The sequence below is a fragment of the Drosophila persimilis genome, unplaced genomic scaffold (assembly GCF_003286085.1).
Source record: "Drosophila persimilis strain 14011-0111.01,24,50 unplaced genomic scaffold, DperRS2 tig00000124-arrow-pilon, whole genome shotgun sequence".
In the NCBI taxonomy this organism is placed as follows: domain Eukaryota; kingdom Metazoa; phylum Arthropoda; class Insecta; order Diptera; family Drosophilidae; genus Drosophila; species Drosophila persimilis.
Window position 1 is genome coordinate 8,895,625 of NW_020825294.1, and position 16,054 is coordinate 8,911,678.

Genomic DNA, 16,054 nt, shown 5'->3' on the forward strand with positions numbered 1-16,054 from the left:
TCACTTAGAAAATTTATGCATCAATGGGATGAAACTGTGTGGGCAGAGCTAATGGTTTTATTTAGTCAGCATTATTCAACGGAATATCAAAATTGGAATTGGAACGATTTTTCTATTAAGTTTTATTTTTTTTGACCTTGTTTGTTAAAACCTTTTTTTAGCCAAAATCCAATTAAAGCAAGTATTTAAATTAAGCTAGTTAAGAAGAAAATAGGTTCATTAATTGGATAAAATTACGTGGGCATGTTCTAAATGTTCTATCTAGCTAATAATATTGGAGGGAATATCAAAACTGAAGGAATATGTATAATAGAACTTGAGTTCGTCAGTATATTTAGGGTATATTTTTAAAATTGGACGGTATATTATGGTATATTCCTGATGGTCGAACGGTACATTTTAACGATAAGTTCGCGGTCACACTGCTCGTCGCAGAAAAGGCAGAGAAAAGCCAAAAAATAGTAGCTGAGTATAGCAGAAAACATAACGAATAAAAAAAAAATTGAAAAAGCAAAGAGAGAAATTTTCAACACACACACAGTTCAGTTCTGTTGGTGAGAAGAGGCAGTAAAACTGTGTACCGTTATATCCTCGCATCGGGTTCGTGTGTATGTGTGAGTGTGCACGGAGTACATATGTAATAGGGCCATGAAGTTTTATTGAAAACCAGAGCAGAGACAAGGAAGGGTAAAGGCAGGAATATCGGGAATCCATTCCGCCCCTTCCGAATGCACCCATATTGGTATTGAAAACGGGCAGAAGGCAGTGAAAAATGTTTCATGCGAAAACTGTGCCCATGTGGGCCATGTTGATGGGAGACACCCATTTGGTAACGTGCAGCTGCTGCGGATGAATGCAGCAGGAAAATCCCCCGCAAGCATCCGTCAAGTCAAGCAGGAATCAAGAAAATAGGATATGGAGCTAACCTACATTACCAAAAAAAAAATCTCTATGGTGTACCACTAAAAACAAAAACAACGGGCAACGCTCCCGAATTGCTGCCGTGAAGGTGGAGTGGTGTGAAGAGAAGAGGAGTGGAGCGGAGAGGAGAGGAGACGAGAGGAGAGGTGTTCGCAAAAGCGAAAAAGCAAAGAGAAAAACGGGCCAGTGTGTGCGAGCGTGAGCGTAAAGCCCGTGGGTGTGTGTAAAAGGTGTAAAAAATGTACATTTTGTGAATTGGCCACATAAAAAACGAGTAACGAGTGTAGCGCCAAAGCCAAACGTTATATTTAGCCGCCGAACGCAGCATTATTCGACCTACTAACGCAGCACCATAGCTCGGTAGTTGTTGTTGCATTCGCATTGCCACTCCAAAATGCACAAAGATCCCGATCTCGGCATCGACAGTAGCTTCAGCCACAAACTAATAATCACCAGCAAAAGTAAGCACCGCTTTTTGGTTCGTTTCGTTTAAACACATGCTAAATCTGTGCGCATTTCGAATGTAAATAATATGCACAATAGCGCTTTTACTTGCACGCCTATCGCCGCCAAGGTATCGATATCCAAGTGAAGGAAAGCTACAAATTGCATTAGATCAGATTTAGTTTTGCAAGAATTTTATTTCGTATTTACGATATTCTCAAGATTTTATATCAAAATCTGTTGGATGCTTTTGTTTTTCTTTTGATTTAAGCAATTTCTATCGATTGACCCGATAGTAAAGGTGCAGTGATTTTTTTTAAATTTGTGTGAAATACTTAAAGTAAAGTAAAACATTTCCGTGGAGTTTCTCAAGATAAATTGAGAAAATTTAACGGTAATGCTTGGACTAATCTAGATCTGATGTCACCCCCACAAAATATGAAATTCTTATTTATATGACAATTTTGTTCGCCAATTGAAAACGATTTGAGCTCTCATAGCTTTCTTCAGTTAAATAGTTTTCTGGAGTGTCGCCATTCATAAATAGAAACGTGATTTGTGATCCGTGACTCGCTACTTTAAAATACATGACCCGGCTATCGCTCATCTCTAGCGTCACGGCTAGTAGCAGCGGCACTCTTGCCATAAAATTAATACAAAAGCAAAACACGAATTAGATGTAATTAAGTGCATTTAGATTTTATGCCTACGTGTTTTACGTGTGCTGACGATTGCCAGTGCTGAAGGTGTACGTGAGTCCAGTCCCCGAAAAAGTCCCTTTCGTTCAAAGAATCGCCAGGAAGCGAAGCAAAGCGCCAACGGTGGAAAATTATAAGCTCTAGTTTCGGTGTGTTTGTGTTATCCTATCCTCTTTATTTAAGCAATTTCGCGTGTGCTACTGCTGCTGTCAACGCTGCCGTTGCCGTTGCCGTCATCCGCGCCCCACAGAGGGTGGAAGGGTGGAGTGAGTGCGCGGAAAAGAGCGACGGAGACTTGCCATTTGTTATGTCAATAATTAACAGTAAAAAAATAAAGCCGAAACACTGCAAAAACTGCGTACGCCCGAAGGTGTTCCCCAAAGCGCGTCTAATGTGAAAATATGCTTTGTGCCTAATGCTTTTTGTTGGATCTTCTGCTTTGCATGTTCTCTTCTCTGCCTTGATTCTTTTGCAATTGCATTTGGCAATCACACGGAAAATTGATTTTTTGCCAAATGCGCGAACAATTCTGTGTGTTGCCTGAATGGTAGTCCAGTCCCCTTGCTACGGCTCTGGCTCTGGCTCCATCTCCTGGTGTCGGGAAGTCCAATTGGACTCCGACAGGGCAAGCCTTGTCCAATTGCTGCTGCTGCTGCGGCTGCCACGATGCTTGTCTCCTCTTTTTGAATTACATTAAATATTTAAAGCATATGCAAATTTGAACAGTGGCCCCGTAAAAAGTATAAAGTACCTGGCTGCGGCCTTAACGCGCTTCTCATTGTAGTTGTTGCCCGCCCATGACGACACAACTCTGAGCGGGCGGGAGGGGGCACTCTTCCTGGGCTTCCTCTTTGGGTTTACGATCCCAAGTCCCAAGAACATTTCGTGATTATACAAGAGCAAACTGAAAGGAATGGAGCCTTTCTCCATGAATTCTGGATAAATGTTTGCTGATCCAGATATGTACTCGTGCCGCCTTAGTTTTCCATCAGCTCATCTCCATCTTCCACCACTTTGGTCCCCCCGTTCCCACCGTTCCCACATTCCACTTGTCGAGTTTTTGGCGTGTGGCCGCCTTTAGTGTCGTGTAAACCGTTTGTGTGGCAAGTGTTGCCATTTTTTGGAGGTCTGTTCGTGTGTGTGAACTTTTTTCTTTTTGCTGCTGCTACTACTACTACTACTACTACTACTACAGGCGTACGAGCCCATAGCGGTTTTCCATGTGCTGCGGCTGCGGCTTCAATCTCCCTTCAATCCAAATGCATTTCGATTGCTTTTCGGCTGTATTTGTGAGAGCACTCAACTCGTAAGCCACGAGTGTGTACGGAGTGTAGAGAGTACATAGGAAATAAGGGGGATTTTTAAACACCATTTTCCTTGATTCCGCTCCATATTTCTTTTTCTTTCCCCCTTTTTTTGCTTCTGTTTCCCACTCGCACGAGCGCGCTCCTAGGCCAACAATCCTAGGCCTGTCTGCCCTCTGACCCCCTCTGGCCCACTTGGCGACACGTGCTCATTATTCCGTTTCGAATGGCACTACACATTTTTACTGCTCCCTGGCTCGGACCTACTCTCTTCGTCACACAAACCGAAACATTCCCTTTGAGAAATTTTTTCCTGAGGTTTTTTAGAGACGGTCAGGCTATCAGCAAAAAAACAAAATTATATTTGGACTCTCAAACCTGATAGCGACCATAAAGACCACTTCAGCACTATTCAAATAAAATACGCTTTTTACTAAAGTTAAGATATGACTGAAAATTGAGCTTAAATCATGCACTGAACATAAAAAAGCAGCACAGCTAAATTCATACAAGTGTATGTACACATTTGGAGAAATTGTAGCTTTTAAATGATAAATATAATACACATTATAATTATTATAATAGTTTTTATTTATTTTTCGCTACCACGAAATCGTACGTTTTATAGCCAGTGTTTGGCTGATACGGGTGCGAATGTACATAGGCAAAGGTACATATGTCCAGATGCATGTATATGGATCTGTGTATGTGTATGTGTGTTTGTAGATTTCGAGAAGGTCACCCCTGGCGTTCTGACAACTACAACAGTCGTTGGGTTGGCTGGTCGTGTTTGGCTGTTTACGTTTGGCAATTAATAACTTGTTGATTGTGGGCGCTGCTCGCTCGCTGCATGTACTAATTGAGATGTAGCAAGAACGCCTAAGCAATAATATGAGTATTTGATTTATGCCATTGGTCGACTGGCCCAAGGGAGTGTAGTCAACGATAGATAGTACTGCCTTGTAAGGTGACTCTGGTGGATAACCTACACGGAGTTGGCCGGACAAAAGCAGCAACCAAAATAAATTGTGGCTTAAACTGTAACAGAAGCTCAATGATGTCATTTCTTTCTAAGAAAAGCCTGTATGACACTCACCTCAAAAAAAGGAGCCTACTGTGTGAGCCAAATAGTATTAGTACTCTTACTACTACTATTAGTAGTATTCTGGTTTAATATACGGGCATTTCCATTGAACGATCCAGCGAGAACAAAAAAGTAAAAGTCAATAAAAGCACCTTTCCATATAGTATGAATAAGTGTCCCGATTTTAACAAATTTAACTTTAATTTTAGTTTTGTTTGCGAAGTCCCTGGCAATTATCTGAACTAATGAAGAGTTACTTAAAATATAACATCTGTTTTGTTTGGAATTTGTTACATTTTTAATGGAAATGGCCATATTTAAAGAGCAGTCAAATTAGAAAACTGCTGTACCATTAGTATTTCCATTAGTCCATGTCCATCAGTGACTGACATGTCATACACGCATAGCCGTCTTGGAACACTTTGTCCCATCTGGTCCCACTGGAACACACACTGTTTACATTTCCGTTATTCCTGCTGCGAACGAACGTGTCTACTAACTGCCTCTTTTCTCTCTCTCTCTTGTGTTCTTGCAGGTGCTGATAACGGTGAAAAGTGGCAATAATATCGAATAAATTAATACAAAGAAGGGCTTGGCCAGGCGGAAAAAGGAAAAGTGAATAGCCGGAAAAGTGAAATAAGTGCAGAGCCAGCCAAGTGCAAAGCTTGCGGCACATCGAGTCCTGCCACTGCGAAAGCGATTACCAGTGCCAGTGCCAGTGCAAGTGTGTTAGTGCGCGAGTGTCCCGAGAAGCCACAACGTCGTCCTCCAAACCAACGACGTCGTCTGCTGCCGCTGCCGCCGCCGCCGCCGCTGCACGCCAGAGCCCACCCACAGGAGCAGGAGCGGGAGCTGCTGCAGGGAGCAATCAAAGGAGCGGCGGACGCAGCGGCCAGCGACGTCGCAGTAGCAGCAGTAATCCCCACGGCGGCACAACGAAAGCGACTAGCGGCAGCGGTGGAGCTGGCAGCGCCGGCGGAGGCGGTGGCGGCGGGGGCGGCGTCAAGCAGAGCGTCAGTCGCAACAGCAACATACGGAGCAGCAGCTCCAACAGCACCATGGCCTCGGCCAATCATCGGAGCGGGCGCGGCGGCGGGGCCGTGGCCGGCGCTGGCGACGGCAACGCCATCGTGGGCCTCCAAATCGGCTCAGCGTGGTTTCAGCGCAAAATCAATCTAAGGCCGCAGCACCGCGGCGTCCATCTGGTGACCGAGGAGATCCTCAGACAGATGCCGGAGCTGGCGCACTTCTCCGTGGGACTTTGTCATATGCAGAGTGAGTAGAGTGGACCTACACGTCCCCCCAGGAGGTTATTGATGGCCTACCGAATGCAGATTAAGGCCGAAAGCATTGGCTCAAATGTCAGTTAATTGTGGACCATCTGGCGGGGGGTTGGGGTGGAATACATCATGTCATCCCGGCGCTCCTTCCTCCCTTCCATAACGATTTATACTCTCCAGTCTGTCGAGAAGCTTGCTCATCAAATAACAACTTTTTAAGGCTATTCGCTCGAAGCTCGGCAATCGGAAAGTTTTTCCTGCTCTGTTCGTTGGGTCCCACTGTCACTCGTTTTGGCATCACATTTCCTTTGTCCACACTCCCCGCCCCGCCCCCCCAACAACTCTGGGATTGGATTTCTCTCGGGGAATCTCGGCACGGCCAAGGCGTCCACATTTAGTGCAAAGTTCACTTGGACAAAAAGTAGAAGCAGAAGCAGAAGCAGAATGTGGAGCTTGCATAGCAAATGGCATATAGTACTGTACACCAAAAAGAGTATAGGACAGGGCAGAATGGGAGCACGGAAGGGGTCCCAGCTCATTTATATTACTAAGTAACTGGGTTAAACTACACTGGGGCATCTATTGCACTCCTTCTTCTGGTCACTCTCCTGGGATGGATGCCGAAAATCACGATTGACATTCGACTGGAATGGCGAAAAGTGTCTTTTGTGTGCGAATCCTCTGACTATGTCTAAACATGGCTAAACTGTGTGGATGGCTGTGTCGCTGACCCACATGGCGAGGAGACAGAGTTCTCCGAAATTAAATGGGAGATGTCGTGTTGGGGTTTATTGCGACAAGAGGAGGATCCATTGAACGGAACCCCAAAAAAGGAGGCGCCATAATAAGGATTGAAGTTTTTGTTTGCCTTGGCTTTGATCACTCGTAGCTCAGGGGGTTTTCAATCCATCTATTCATATAGCATCCTATCATCTAGCAAAAGCGGGTTCCTTGGCTGTTTGATCTTTGTATTCCGCACTCGGGATGCATTCGCAATAACCTCTGAATTGCAGTTATCCCAAGTATCTCCACACTTTCACACTACACACTAATTCTGGTGCGCTTTGGAGAGAGAGAGAGAGTGCACACGAAACACGAAGCTGGGGCTGAGGAAAAAGCACAGGATGAAGGGGCACAGGGGGGAGAGGAACCTCCAGTGCTGCTTGCCTCTGCCTTCGAGGCAGCTTCTTGTTGACAGTTCGTATTACAATGCCAGGACGCGCGTTCAGTGCTGCGGCTTCTCTGCCTTTGCCTTTGCCTCTCCCTCTCCCTCTTGGTCTTGCTCCGTGGGCAAATAAATAAAATCGTATCATAAAACGCCCGTTGACGCGCGAGGCCAGGGGCGCTGTAGGGGCAGGGCTCGCTGCAAGGCTGAAAGGGAGTTGGGGCTAAAGTTGACTAAAGTGAAAAGCAATCGTCGTCGTCTTCATGTCATGGTCTGTGGCTATGGCGTGTGAATGCTCGGGGCGAACCCCTGCCCAGCTCAGCCCTGCCCTGCCCCTCCCCCTACATACCCCTTTGCCACGTCTCTGGGCCACAAATCGTCTTAGCCAGCACATTGCAGGCAGGCAGGAAGGCAGGTCTTTATTATTACGAACATTCTGTGCGCTCTCTCTCTCTCTCTCTCTCTCTGTTTCGTCTGCTCTTCTCGTTCTTTCTTTCGCTTCGTCTTTTGGCCAAATCAAAAGCACGTGTGTCCCTCAATAGCACCACTCTCCTTCTCCTGCCCCTCTGTCCTTTTCCTTCCTTCTGTAAGATCTCTTGTGCGTGTTTGTTGTCTGGGGTGCTCACTGTAGTACGTGTATTGTTTTGTGAACTGTAAGCGGAATCTAATTGAGGTCAAGACATGTTTATTGATTTTCTTAAAAGGACTTCCTAATTAGACACACTTTACTGGGAGGATACTACACTACATACTGGGGGGCAAAGGAGGTAAGGTTACTGCCATGCAAAAAAAAAAAAGAAAACCAAATGCAATCATTCGGTCTTTCCCTTTCTCTTTCCGTTTTCAATCTCTGTCCCTTGGCGAGGCGGAAAAAAAGTTAATTTCGAAAAAAAAAAATAGGAAAAATAATTTCAAAGCAACCTTGCCATATGTTGTTGTCTTTTACTATTGACCTGAATACACTACCCTACCCTCCCCTCGTACCGCCCATGTCCTCCATTGTTTCTATGGGGAAATGCACAAACAATGGAGGGAGCGGATAGCGGATGGGGATGGGGATGGGGATGGGGCAGAGGTGCCAGAGGACACACAAATCACAAATACACAAAATATAAGCCAAATGTAACGGTAACTTGTTAAACACAAAAAAAACCCGAAGCAAAACGAGAAGCAGAAGCACGAAACACAAACAAACAAACAAGAAATATGTAAGTATAATGGAATGCGGGGAAATACTAAAAAAATGATATATCCACCAGAGCCTGAATCGGGGGGAGAAACAGCGGAATACATACAATAGTTTCCCGCAGTGACTTGCCTCCTTGCTGGCCCTTTTCCTTCGTATTATTAATATTCATACAGACTTCCTTCGGTGTGCAGAAAGGTCGGGGCCCACATCGGAACACATATGTACATACCTATAGACAGTCTCACACTTGTCTGGCCACACAATGACCATTCATCCGGGGGGAAGGGGGCGCTGCAACCTGCATACGTACAGCAGGGACCTCGCCTCTCCATTTCCAGGCACAATAATCGTGCATTCTCGCGTATAGAAAAACTAATTGGTGGGGGGAGGCACTCCATGATTTGTTTGGGCTTTCGTTCAATTCCTTATTCAAATGTTAGATTCAGAGAAGGTAAAAGGGACTTGGGGCCGACCAGCAATAATAAGACTGGTTAAGGTGGACCTAATGAATGTTTCGATTGGTTTTTTTAACCTCTTGGTTTCCTACCTTCAAAGGCAAGATCTAATCTTTAAGTTACAGTCACTGGAACACTAAAAGTTCGAATAGGATTTATGAAACTTCGAAGTGTTTATCATACTACTCTGTAAAATTGAGAGGAGTCTGACAACAACAATAAAAACTAACAACTCCCTGCGAATCTCGAGTCGAGAATCAACGTGACGGGTCTTGCAATTCCCGAACATTCTCTTTTGCAGCATTCGCTTGTGCGTCTCGAGTCGAGCATCAAATGTGCCGTATTGTGTGGGAGCAATGGGAGTGGTATGCTAAGGATTGACAGGAATTGTTAAATAACGAAAAAAGGAACCATAGCAGACTCGAAACTTTAACTTGTATTGCCCTGAATCAGAGCTAAAGATACATTTCTACGTTCACATGTTCCGTTAAAGCTTAAAGTCATCGTTGTTGAGTCGTCGTTTCAAGTGAAGTTTCTGATGACATTTAAGGATATACTCTCCGAATATAGACTGACGCCCTCGACAGCAATTTGCTTCATAATCGCAAGATCGTATATGTACATAAATGGCTCAACTTCAATTTACAAAGGACCCGAGTATATTTCTCAAACAAAAATGGAACAGAGGGACGGTGGAACAGGGGAAAGCTGCAAAAGAACAACAGGGAAATGACTCCCTCCGCCAGCGAATGTCATTTTGGGGGGTGTGCGTGGGGCGAAAGAGGAGCCACACACCAAATAAATCAACAGAAACCGAAAGCGAAACCAATTTGAGGAGGCGAACGGGAGAGCGGCGGAGAAGGAGTGCCGAATGAAGTAGGGAGTTTCGGTGGAGCCTTCAGCATTAGGAATATATTTGTGTGGGCGTCCTCCGCCATTTCTCTTTCTTTTTTTGGATACAATTTCGTGACGACAACGCCGAACGAGAATGCGAAAGGGAAAGAGCAAACGAGAAGAAAGCACTGCAAAAGGAGGCAGCTAAAAAACGTGCCATGTGTGCTGTGTGTCATACTTTCGGCTTCCGTTGTGTGCGTTTGTTCTGTTCGTTTTGTTTCGTTCCGTTCCGTTTCGTTCCTGCCTGCTTGTGCCCGCCTGGCTTCTTCTGGCCTGCTGGTGTTGCTGTTCGTGTTGGGGTCTTGCTTAGCATTAAAATCGCTCGCTTATGAACCGCAAATGCTGCGCTGCCAATAAATCAATATTATTTATGCAAAAAGGTCTGTAACTGATTTCGCTGGGGTGCAGCAGCACCTGCCGCTGGGATTTTTCCGATTTCTGCACGGCTCGGGTACATCAGCACTTGAATAGAGTGCTCTGTTCCGTGTCTTTGATTCCCGTGATATGAATGGAACTGGAACTGGTTCCGTTTGGGTGCAGCAGCACCTGCCGCTGCCACTGCCGCTGCGGGGTGTTCCCTGATTCCTGCCTGTAATACGGCTGTAATAAGATGGTTGTTGCATCTAAGCGCTTCCTTATCCACAGCATTATGTAATGCACAATACACTCACGTGACTTCTGGCTGTCTGTGTGTGGGTGGGTGCGTGTTTGTACGAATACTTGTGTGTGTATGTGTGTCTGTATACTCGTATTGTACGCGTTTGTACGGGCTTAAATGAATGAATGAGTCGAGATCCGAGTCAAGTTGAGTTGTGCAGAGCCCATTGTTGAGCATGAGGGGTATCCTTATATATACTGTATGTATGTAAATACATATTTACACACACACACACATGTACAAGTATGAGATTATTGCGGTTGTGTGTGTGTGTGTGTGTGCTTTATGCCTGTGTTTGGGCTTGGGCCGTCAGAATGTTTGACTTTGTATAATAAAAAGGCCTCTTTAAAAACATTAGCAACTTTTGTAGTGCCTAACCGCCTGCTACATGTGCCCGGAACACAGACAAACCCCCAAAGCCCCGCCCGACACAGCAGAACAGCCGAACAGCCGGCAAAAACGATGCCACCTGCTACTTAACGATGCCTCCTACACTGAGGCAAAATATCTGCAACAGATTTGGATTTGGAGCAGGAAGGATAGGGATACACCGCAGGAAGGACCACTGTTCACCCCTGATCACTAGGCATTACATATCCTAGTTTATATAGGAGCCCATAATGATTTATACCCCCACTCAGTTAATGCCTATCAACTGCCTCGACTATTTCGTTCAGCGCATAAGCGTTTATTAGCTCGCGAGGCTTCGCTGTGGCTGGCTGCCATAGGCAAACAGGGCCCTTGTTCCGCAGGACCCCTGACGCAGGCCACACTACTCCGAATCCGGATCCGACCCCGACCCACCGCTAACTCCAGGGCTAAATCATATTAGAGGCATCCCTCGAGCCGCGGTCCGACCACCGCTTAGCACTCTTCCGCTTTCCTGCCGTGTGCCGTGTGCCGTGTGGCGGGCCCTGCATTGCATTCCGTTTATGGTTTGGTGCAATGGGAAAAAAGTGTCAGTCGAGGACTATTCCAGGCGGATGCGCCAGTTAAGCGAACAGTGGCGTGGAGCCTCCTCCTGCGCCTGCTCCTGCTCCAATGCCACTCAAAGGCATCGCAGACACACACAATTATGCTTAGGCCATTAACATATTTAAAACGGTGCGGTGGGCTGATGTGCTGCGATGCGATGGGGACATGTGTGTGTACATAATATGTCTGTGTGTTTAGACAGTGTTTGAGGCCCGACTTAGTGTTGGGGGCTTGTTCCCCTTTTCTCATCCCTTTCCAGGCGCCCCGCTGCAATCAATTTGTAAATTGTTCCCCTCCCTTTGTAGCCCTTCGACTGTCACTTTGAGTTTCGTTTGCATTGTCCGAGTGTCCTCAGGCCCCGCCAGCTGTACGCCGTACTCGTATACGTAATCTTCGAATTCCCGATGCCATTGACACGTGCACGTGTTCAACATGACATAATCTAATCGTTTCTCAAATTATTTTGGATTTTTCGGGTTCTATGCCCACAAACACCGGCTCTAGGCCGGAAAATTACATCTCGGGGATTTGACTAAACTAATTTTCCCTCCTCTCCATCATCCAACCCAGTCCCTCTTTGTGTCTCTGTCTTTTATTCATGAATACGCAATTAGTGTGCAAATTTAAGTGTTTTTGTGGGGCTCTTCCACTCATATTTATTATTAACACTAAACACAGTTTAAACTATTCAGTTTGGGGGCTCTGCCTGCCATTTGGGCGCTGGCAGTTGGCCAATTCCGGCCCGGAGTGTAGGCAATTGTTGTTCGATTCCGATTCCGATGCCGATGTCCACACATGCCCATGTCGGGCCCTACCTGGGCAATGCCACATGCCATACGATAAATGTGTCAAAGAAAGTGATTCCGAATAAGACATGGGCATTGTTGCACAGAAAACAGGGCCGCCATGTGAAAGTCTAAGCTATGAGATGATTGTATTTTGTTTGAGAGCTTACCCTGGTACTCGAGGAGCTATATTGTAGTTATGTACACATTTATTAGTATCATAGTAAATCAGAAAGCAACATAGACACTTTGGAACTGCCCACAGATCGAACTCAAATCTCTAGTTGGAATTATCAGCCTTTAAAGCGTTCCTTCTTAACCCATTAGAGGGTTAAATCCAAGGGTTTTCCCAACCTCGACTACAGTGCCTTCTAAAAACCCTTAGCTAATTATATTTTGCAACTCTTTTGTAATAACCGACTGAAGTCACTGATCTTAAAAATATGAAAGGGGATGTCTCAAAATACATCGAATATCTTTGGATATGCCATTTCTTTCATTTCAAACGAACTTAATCGAGTATCCCTGAGTACCGAATGCTGTGAATGCCTGGCAGTCACTCAATTCGAATCAAATGCATTATATTGGACTTTGGATGGTGTGAGTGAAGCCACGCAGATCTCTAGTTTATGGGGATAAAACATACAGGAGACTGTTGAAAGTAAAATCCCCGCACACGTGGAAAATGCATCTTGTGTTCATTCAGTGGCTCATAAAATGGGGTAAACACCCATTGACGCTTACACTCGAGTGCATTCCAAATGCTCACGGCATACATGATCTTGCCTTGTCATATAATCCATGAAAAGTATCCATTAACATTCCATGCCTGACTTTCATTAGTTGGCCTCCCACTGCTGGGTCCGCTGAGTGCAAGTGTGGGGACTAATTGGCGTTGCAACTCAATTGCAAATGCATTGGTGGCTGAGCCGAGCCAAGCCAACGCCTCGTGCTGGTCTAATAACCAGGAGACCGACCAATCACTCCACAGATTATGATTATGATTGCGATTAGTCGCACAGCGCCTGCCCGCACACTAATTGACTTTGTTTCTCTGCTTGCAGTTCTTCACACCTCGGCGAGTTTGGCGTTAAACGAAAGCTGGGATCCAGACGTCAGGTGAGCGAATTGGATCCTAAAATCTATACATATGTATCACTTGAGCTAATCCGGAGACTATCCGCTTTGCAGAGACGATATGGAGATGATGTTGAACAAAATAGTTCCCGAAGGCTTGCCCTACAGACACTCGTGCGAGGGACCCGACGACATGGTGAGTCCACAGCGACAGGCCATTCTCTGGATTGTGGCAGATTTACCTAATGAACCTTGTATTTGTGTGACTTGCAGCCCGCACACGTGAAGGCCTGCTTCCTGGGCAGCTCACTGACAATCCCCATTACGGACGGCAAGCTCTCGCTGGGCACGTGGCAGGGCGTCTGGCTGTGCGAGCACCGCGACCAGGCCGGCTCCCGCAAGCTGGTGATCACGCTGACAGGCTGCCCGCGCGAGCAGGCCCGCAGCCCGCTGTCACCCGTCTCGCCCATCGCCAGCACGTCCAGTTAGGGGCGGCCTCGCTCCACCCGCGACAGCCGGTAATCGCGGGGGAGCGACAATAATGACATCATTTCGTCGAGGAGGTTGATACTACAAAAGAATTTAGCTAAGGCAACGGCACAGCAGAGGGCGGCGGCCGTCATAGCCGCCGGCCGCGGATTGGGGGGAGGCGCGGGCGCACCACCGAACGTGCCTGGCTTTGAGACGAAGACGAGCCGCCTGCTGCTCCGGCAGCAGCTCCACCTCAATCTCAATTTGAATGTGCAGGAGACGTTGCAGGATGGCGTTGATATTGATGATGTTGATGAGGACGTCTGCGATGACGATGAGGCTGAGGCTGAGTTCCGCGTGGAAGAGGAGGATGAAGAGGAGGAGGAGGAGTCTCAGTCCGTCAGCTCAGTAGTCGTCGCGGATAACGCTCAGGGCAGTGGGCGTTGCCATCGTGCTGGTGATAATCTACGAACCGTCACAACAGTGCCTCAACTTAACGAACAACCTACAACTAAGATCACCGCAACCAGAACACCATCGGCAGCATCCAGTTCATCGGCAGCCGCAGCATCAAGTGCATTAGCTAAATTCAACCGCATCATCGACTCAACCCTGGAGAGGGCCCCAGCGGCAGCGGCGGCAGTGACAACGCTGCCCCAGCTGAGCAGTGCCACACTGCAGCAGCGCTTCAATTTGGCCTATCCAGAGTTGATTCCCCAACAGCAGCAGCAGCAGCAGCAGCCGCAACAACAGCAGCAGCAGCAACATCAGCAGCAGCAGCAACATGATGCGATCAGGAAGATCAACACCCTCAAGGGGACACCAAGATTAGATCGTGGCTCAGGCGCCGTTGCCAGCACTCCATTAACATTTGCAGCACACAGATCGATAGCAACGGCGCAGGAGGAAGAACAAGAAGCTGGAGAGGTAGCAGAACTAGAACCAGAATCAGGAGAGGAAGAGGAAGAGGAGGATAACGAAGCAGTCGCCCTTAACGATGATCATCCCCACCACGACGAGGATAATCAAATGAAACGAAATGATGTGCATTATTTGTTGAAACAGTTAAATAGTTTTAGTGATATAGAAGAAATAGAAATTGTTGATATGAAGCAAAGACAACAGCGTCCGCCTCCGCGTCCACGTCCACCCATGGCGTCGAGCTCGCTGATAATGATGCCGCCATCGCCGCCATCACCATCCACGCAGTCGCACAAGCAGAGCCAGCGCTTTGCCTCTGGCGGGCACAACTCCAGTGCCGCCAGCTCGGTGCGGCTGCAGCAGTTCGACGACTATCTGTTCGAGTCCTGCCACTACCTGGAGACAAACTACTTTGCCGCTACCTATCGCACTGCCATGGTCGAGAGCAGCTCGCACGAGTTCCGGCCCTCGACCAACAGCAGCTCAAACAGCTTTGAGCTGCACGAGATGGAGCCGCCCAGTGTCATCTGCAAGGCGGGTGCCCCCCTGGCCGCGACTCCGCCGCCCCTGTACCAGTACCAGTACCAGGCGGAGACGCGGCTGACCACCAGTGGCGTGCAGACGGAGCTGACCGTGGAGTCGCTGGCCAAGCTAAGCAACAGCGCCAGCGCCAGCAGCAGCTCGTCCAGCGCGCGGGCGCCCCCCTTCTTCAGGTGCTGCTACACGCCCATCGACCGTTGGCGGGAGCGTCGACTGGTGGCGCGCCAGCAGAAGACCTCCGCCCCCTCGAAGAACGGGCAGGCGAGTCAGAGTCAGAGTCAGAGCCACCCCGTCTGACACTGGGCCAGGCTCTAGTTCAGAGATTGAGATTCAACATGTGCCTGGCTAATTTATTTGGTCGCTGTTCTCATTTGCGATATCAACAAGAGATTCCATTTCGAACGACAGTCGTTACACCCGATCGTAGCACCCAATCCCAATACCAATACCATTCCAAATCCAATCATTCGATGGAACGGAACGAAACGTCATTCTGTACAATTTGTCTACGCTAAACGTGAACGCAAACAAATATTAGTAACAATTTTTTATACGCCAGCAGACACGAGCCACACAGATAGACATTTGCACATTTTTGCAATACACGGAACGGAAGGAAAGGCATAAAACTCCAAATAAGTTGTTCACACGAATGAAATGTTTAACAGAAAATTTAAATGAAGAAAATTGTAACTCAATTACATGTAAAATTGTTCAAACGCTTCCCCAACTTCAGCAGATGCTTCAAGGATTTGTAAATTCTCTGTCAGAGATTTCTTTTAGGTGAACGCAGCTTGGGTCGAAAGTTGTACGAGTGTTCGGGAATCATTCAGTACAGTAGGCAGAATATTGTTAACGAATTACGCAAATCGTAGACGACAGAGAGAGAGAGAGAGAGAGAGAGCTTGTATAGTAAGATGATAACTAAAGAAATTGTGAATAATGTTAATTAAAGCTAAAGCGTCGTCAAATGGAAGGAGGGACGCGCACGCCGTGCATTTTTGTGTGTTCAATCCCCGGCATTTCAACCTGTCCTGTCCGTTTGTCTGTTTATTACACATTTTACATGCAAATAGAAATACTCGTAGAGTTTTGCGACCGGTGGCGTGCGCGTTGGATTGATTGTTGATACATAAACCAAACAAAAGCAATTGTTACATCAATTAGACACAATTTTGTTGATTTACACTCTA

General features: G+C 46.9%; 1 protein-coding gene across 1 annotated transcript; it reads left to right on the top strand.

The window, feature by feature from the left end:
• Window positions 1-503: 503 nt before the first annotated feature.
• Window positions 504-15,201, top strand: LOC6596450 (ras-interacting protein RIP3). Its single transcript, XM_026987523.1, is given in 5 exon segments — window positions 504-1,382; window positions 4,987-5,726; window positions 12,917-12,971; window positions 13,044-13,125; window positions 13,203-15,201. Coding segments are annotated over 4 exon segments (2,310 nt in total). The 5' UTR covers window positions 504-1,382; window positions 4,987-5,509; the 3' UTR covers window positions 15,159-15,201.
• The last annotated feature ends 853 nt before the right edge of the window (window positions 15,202-16,054 follow it).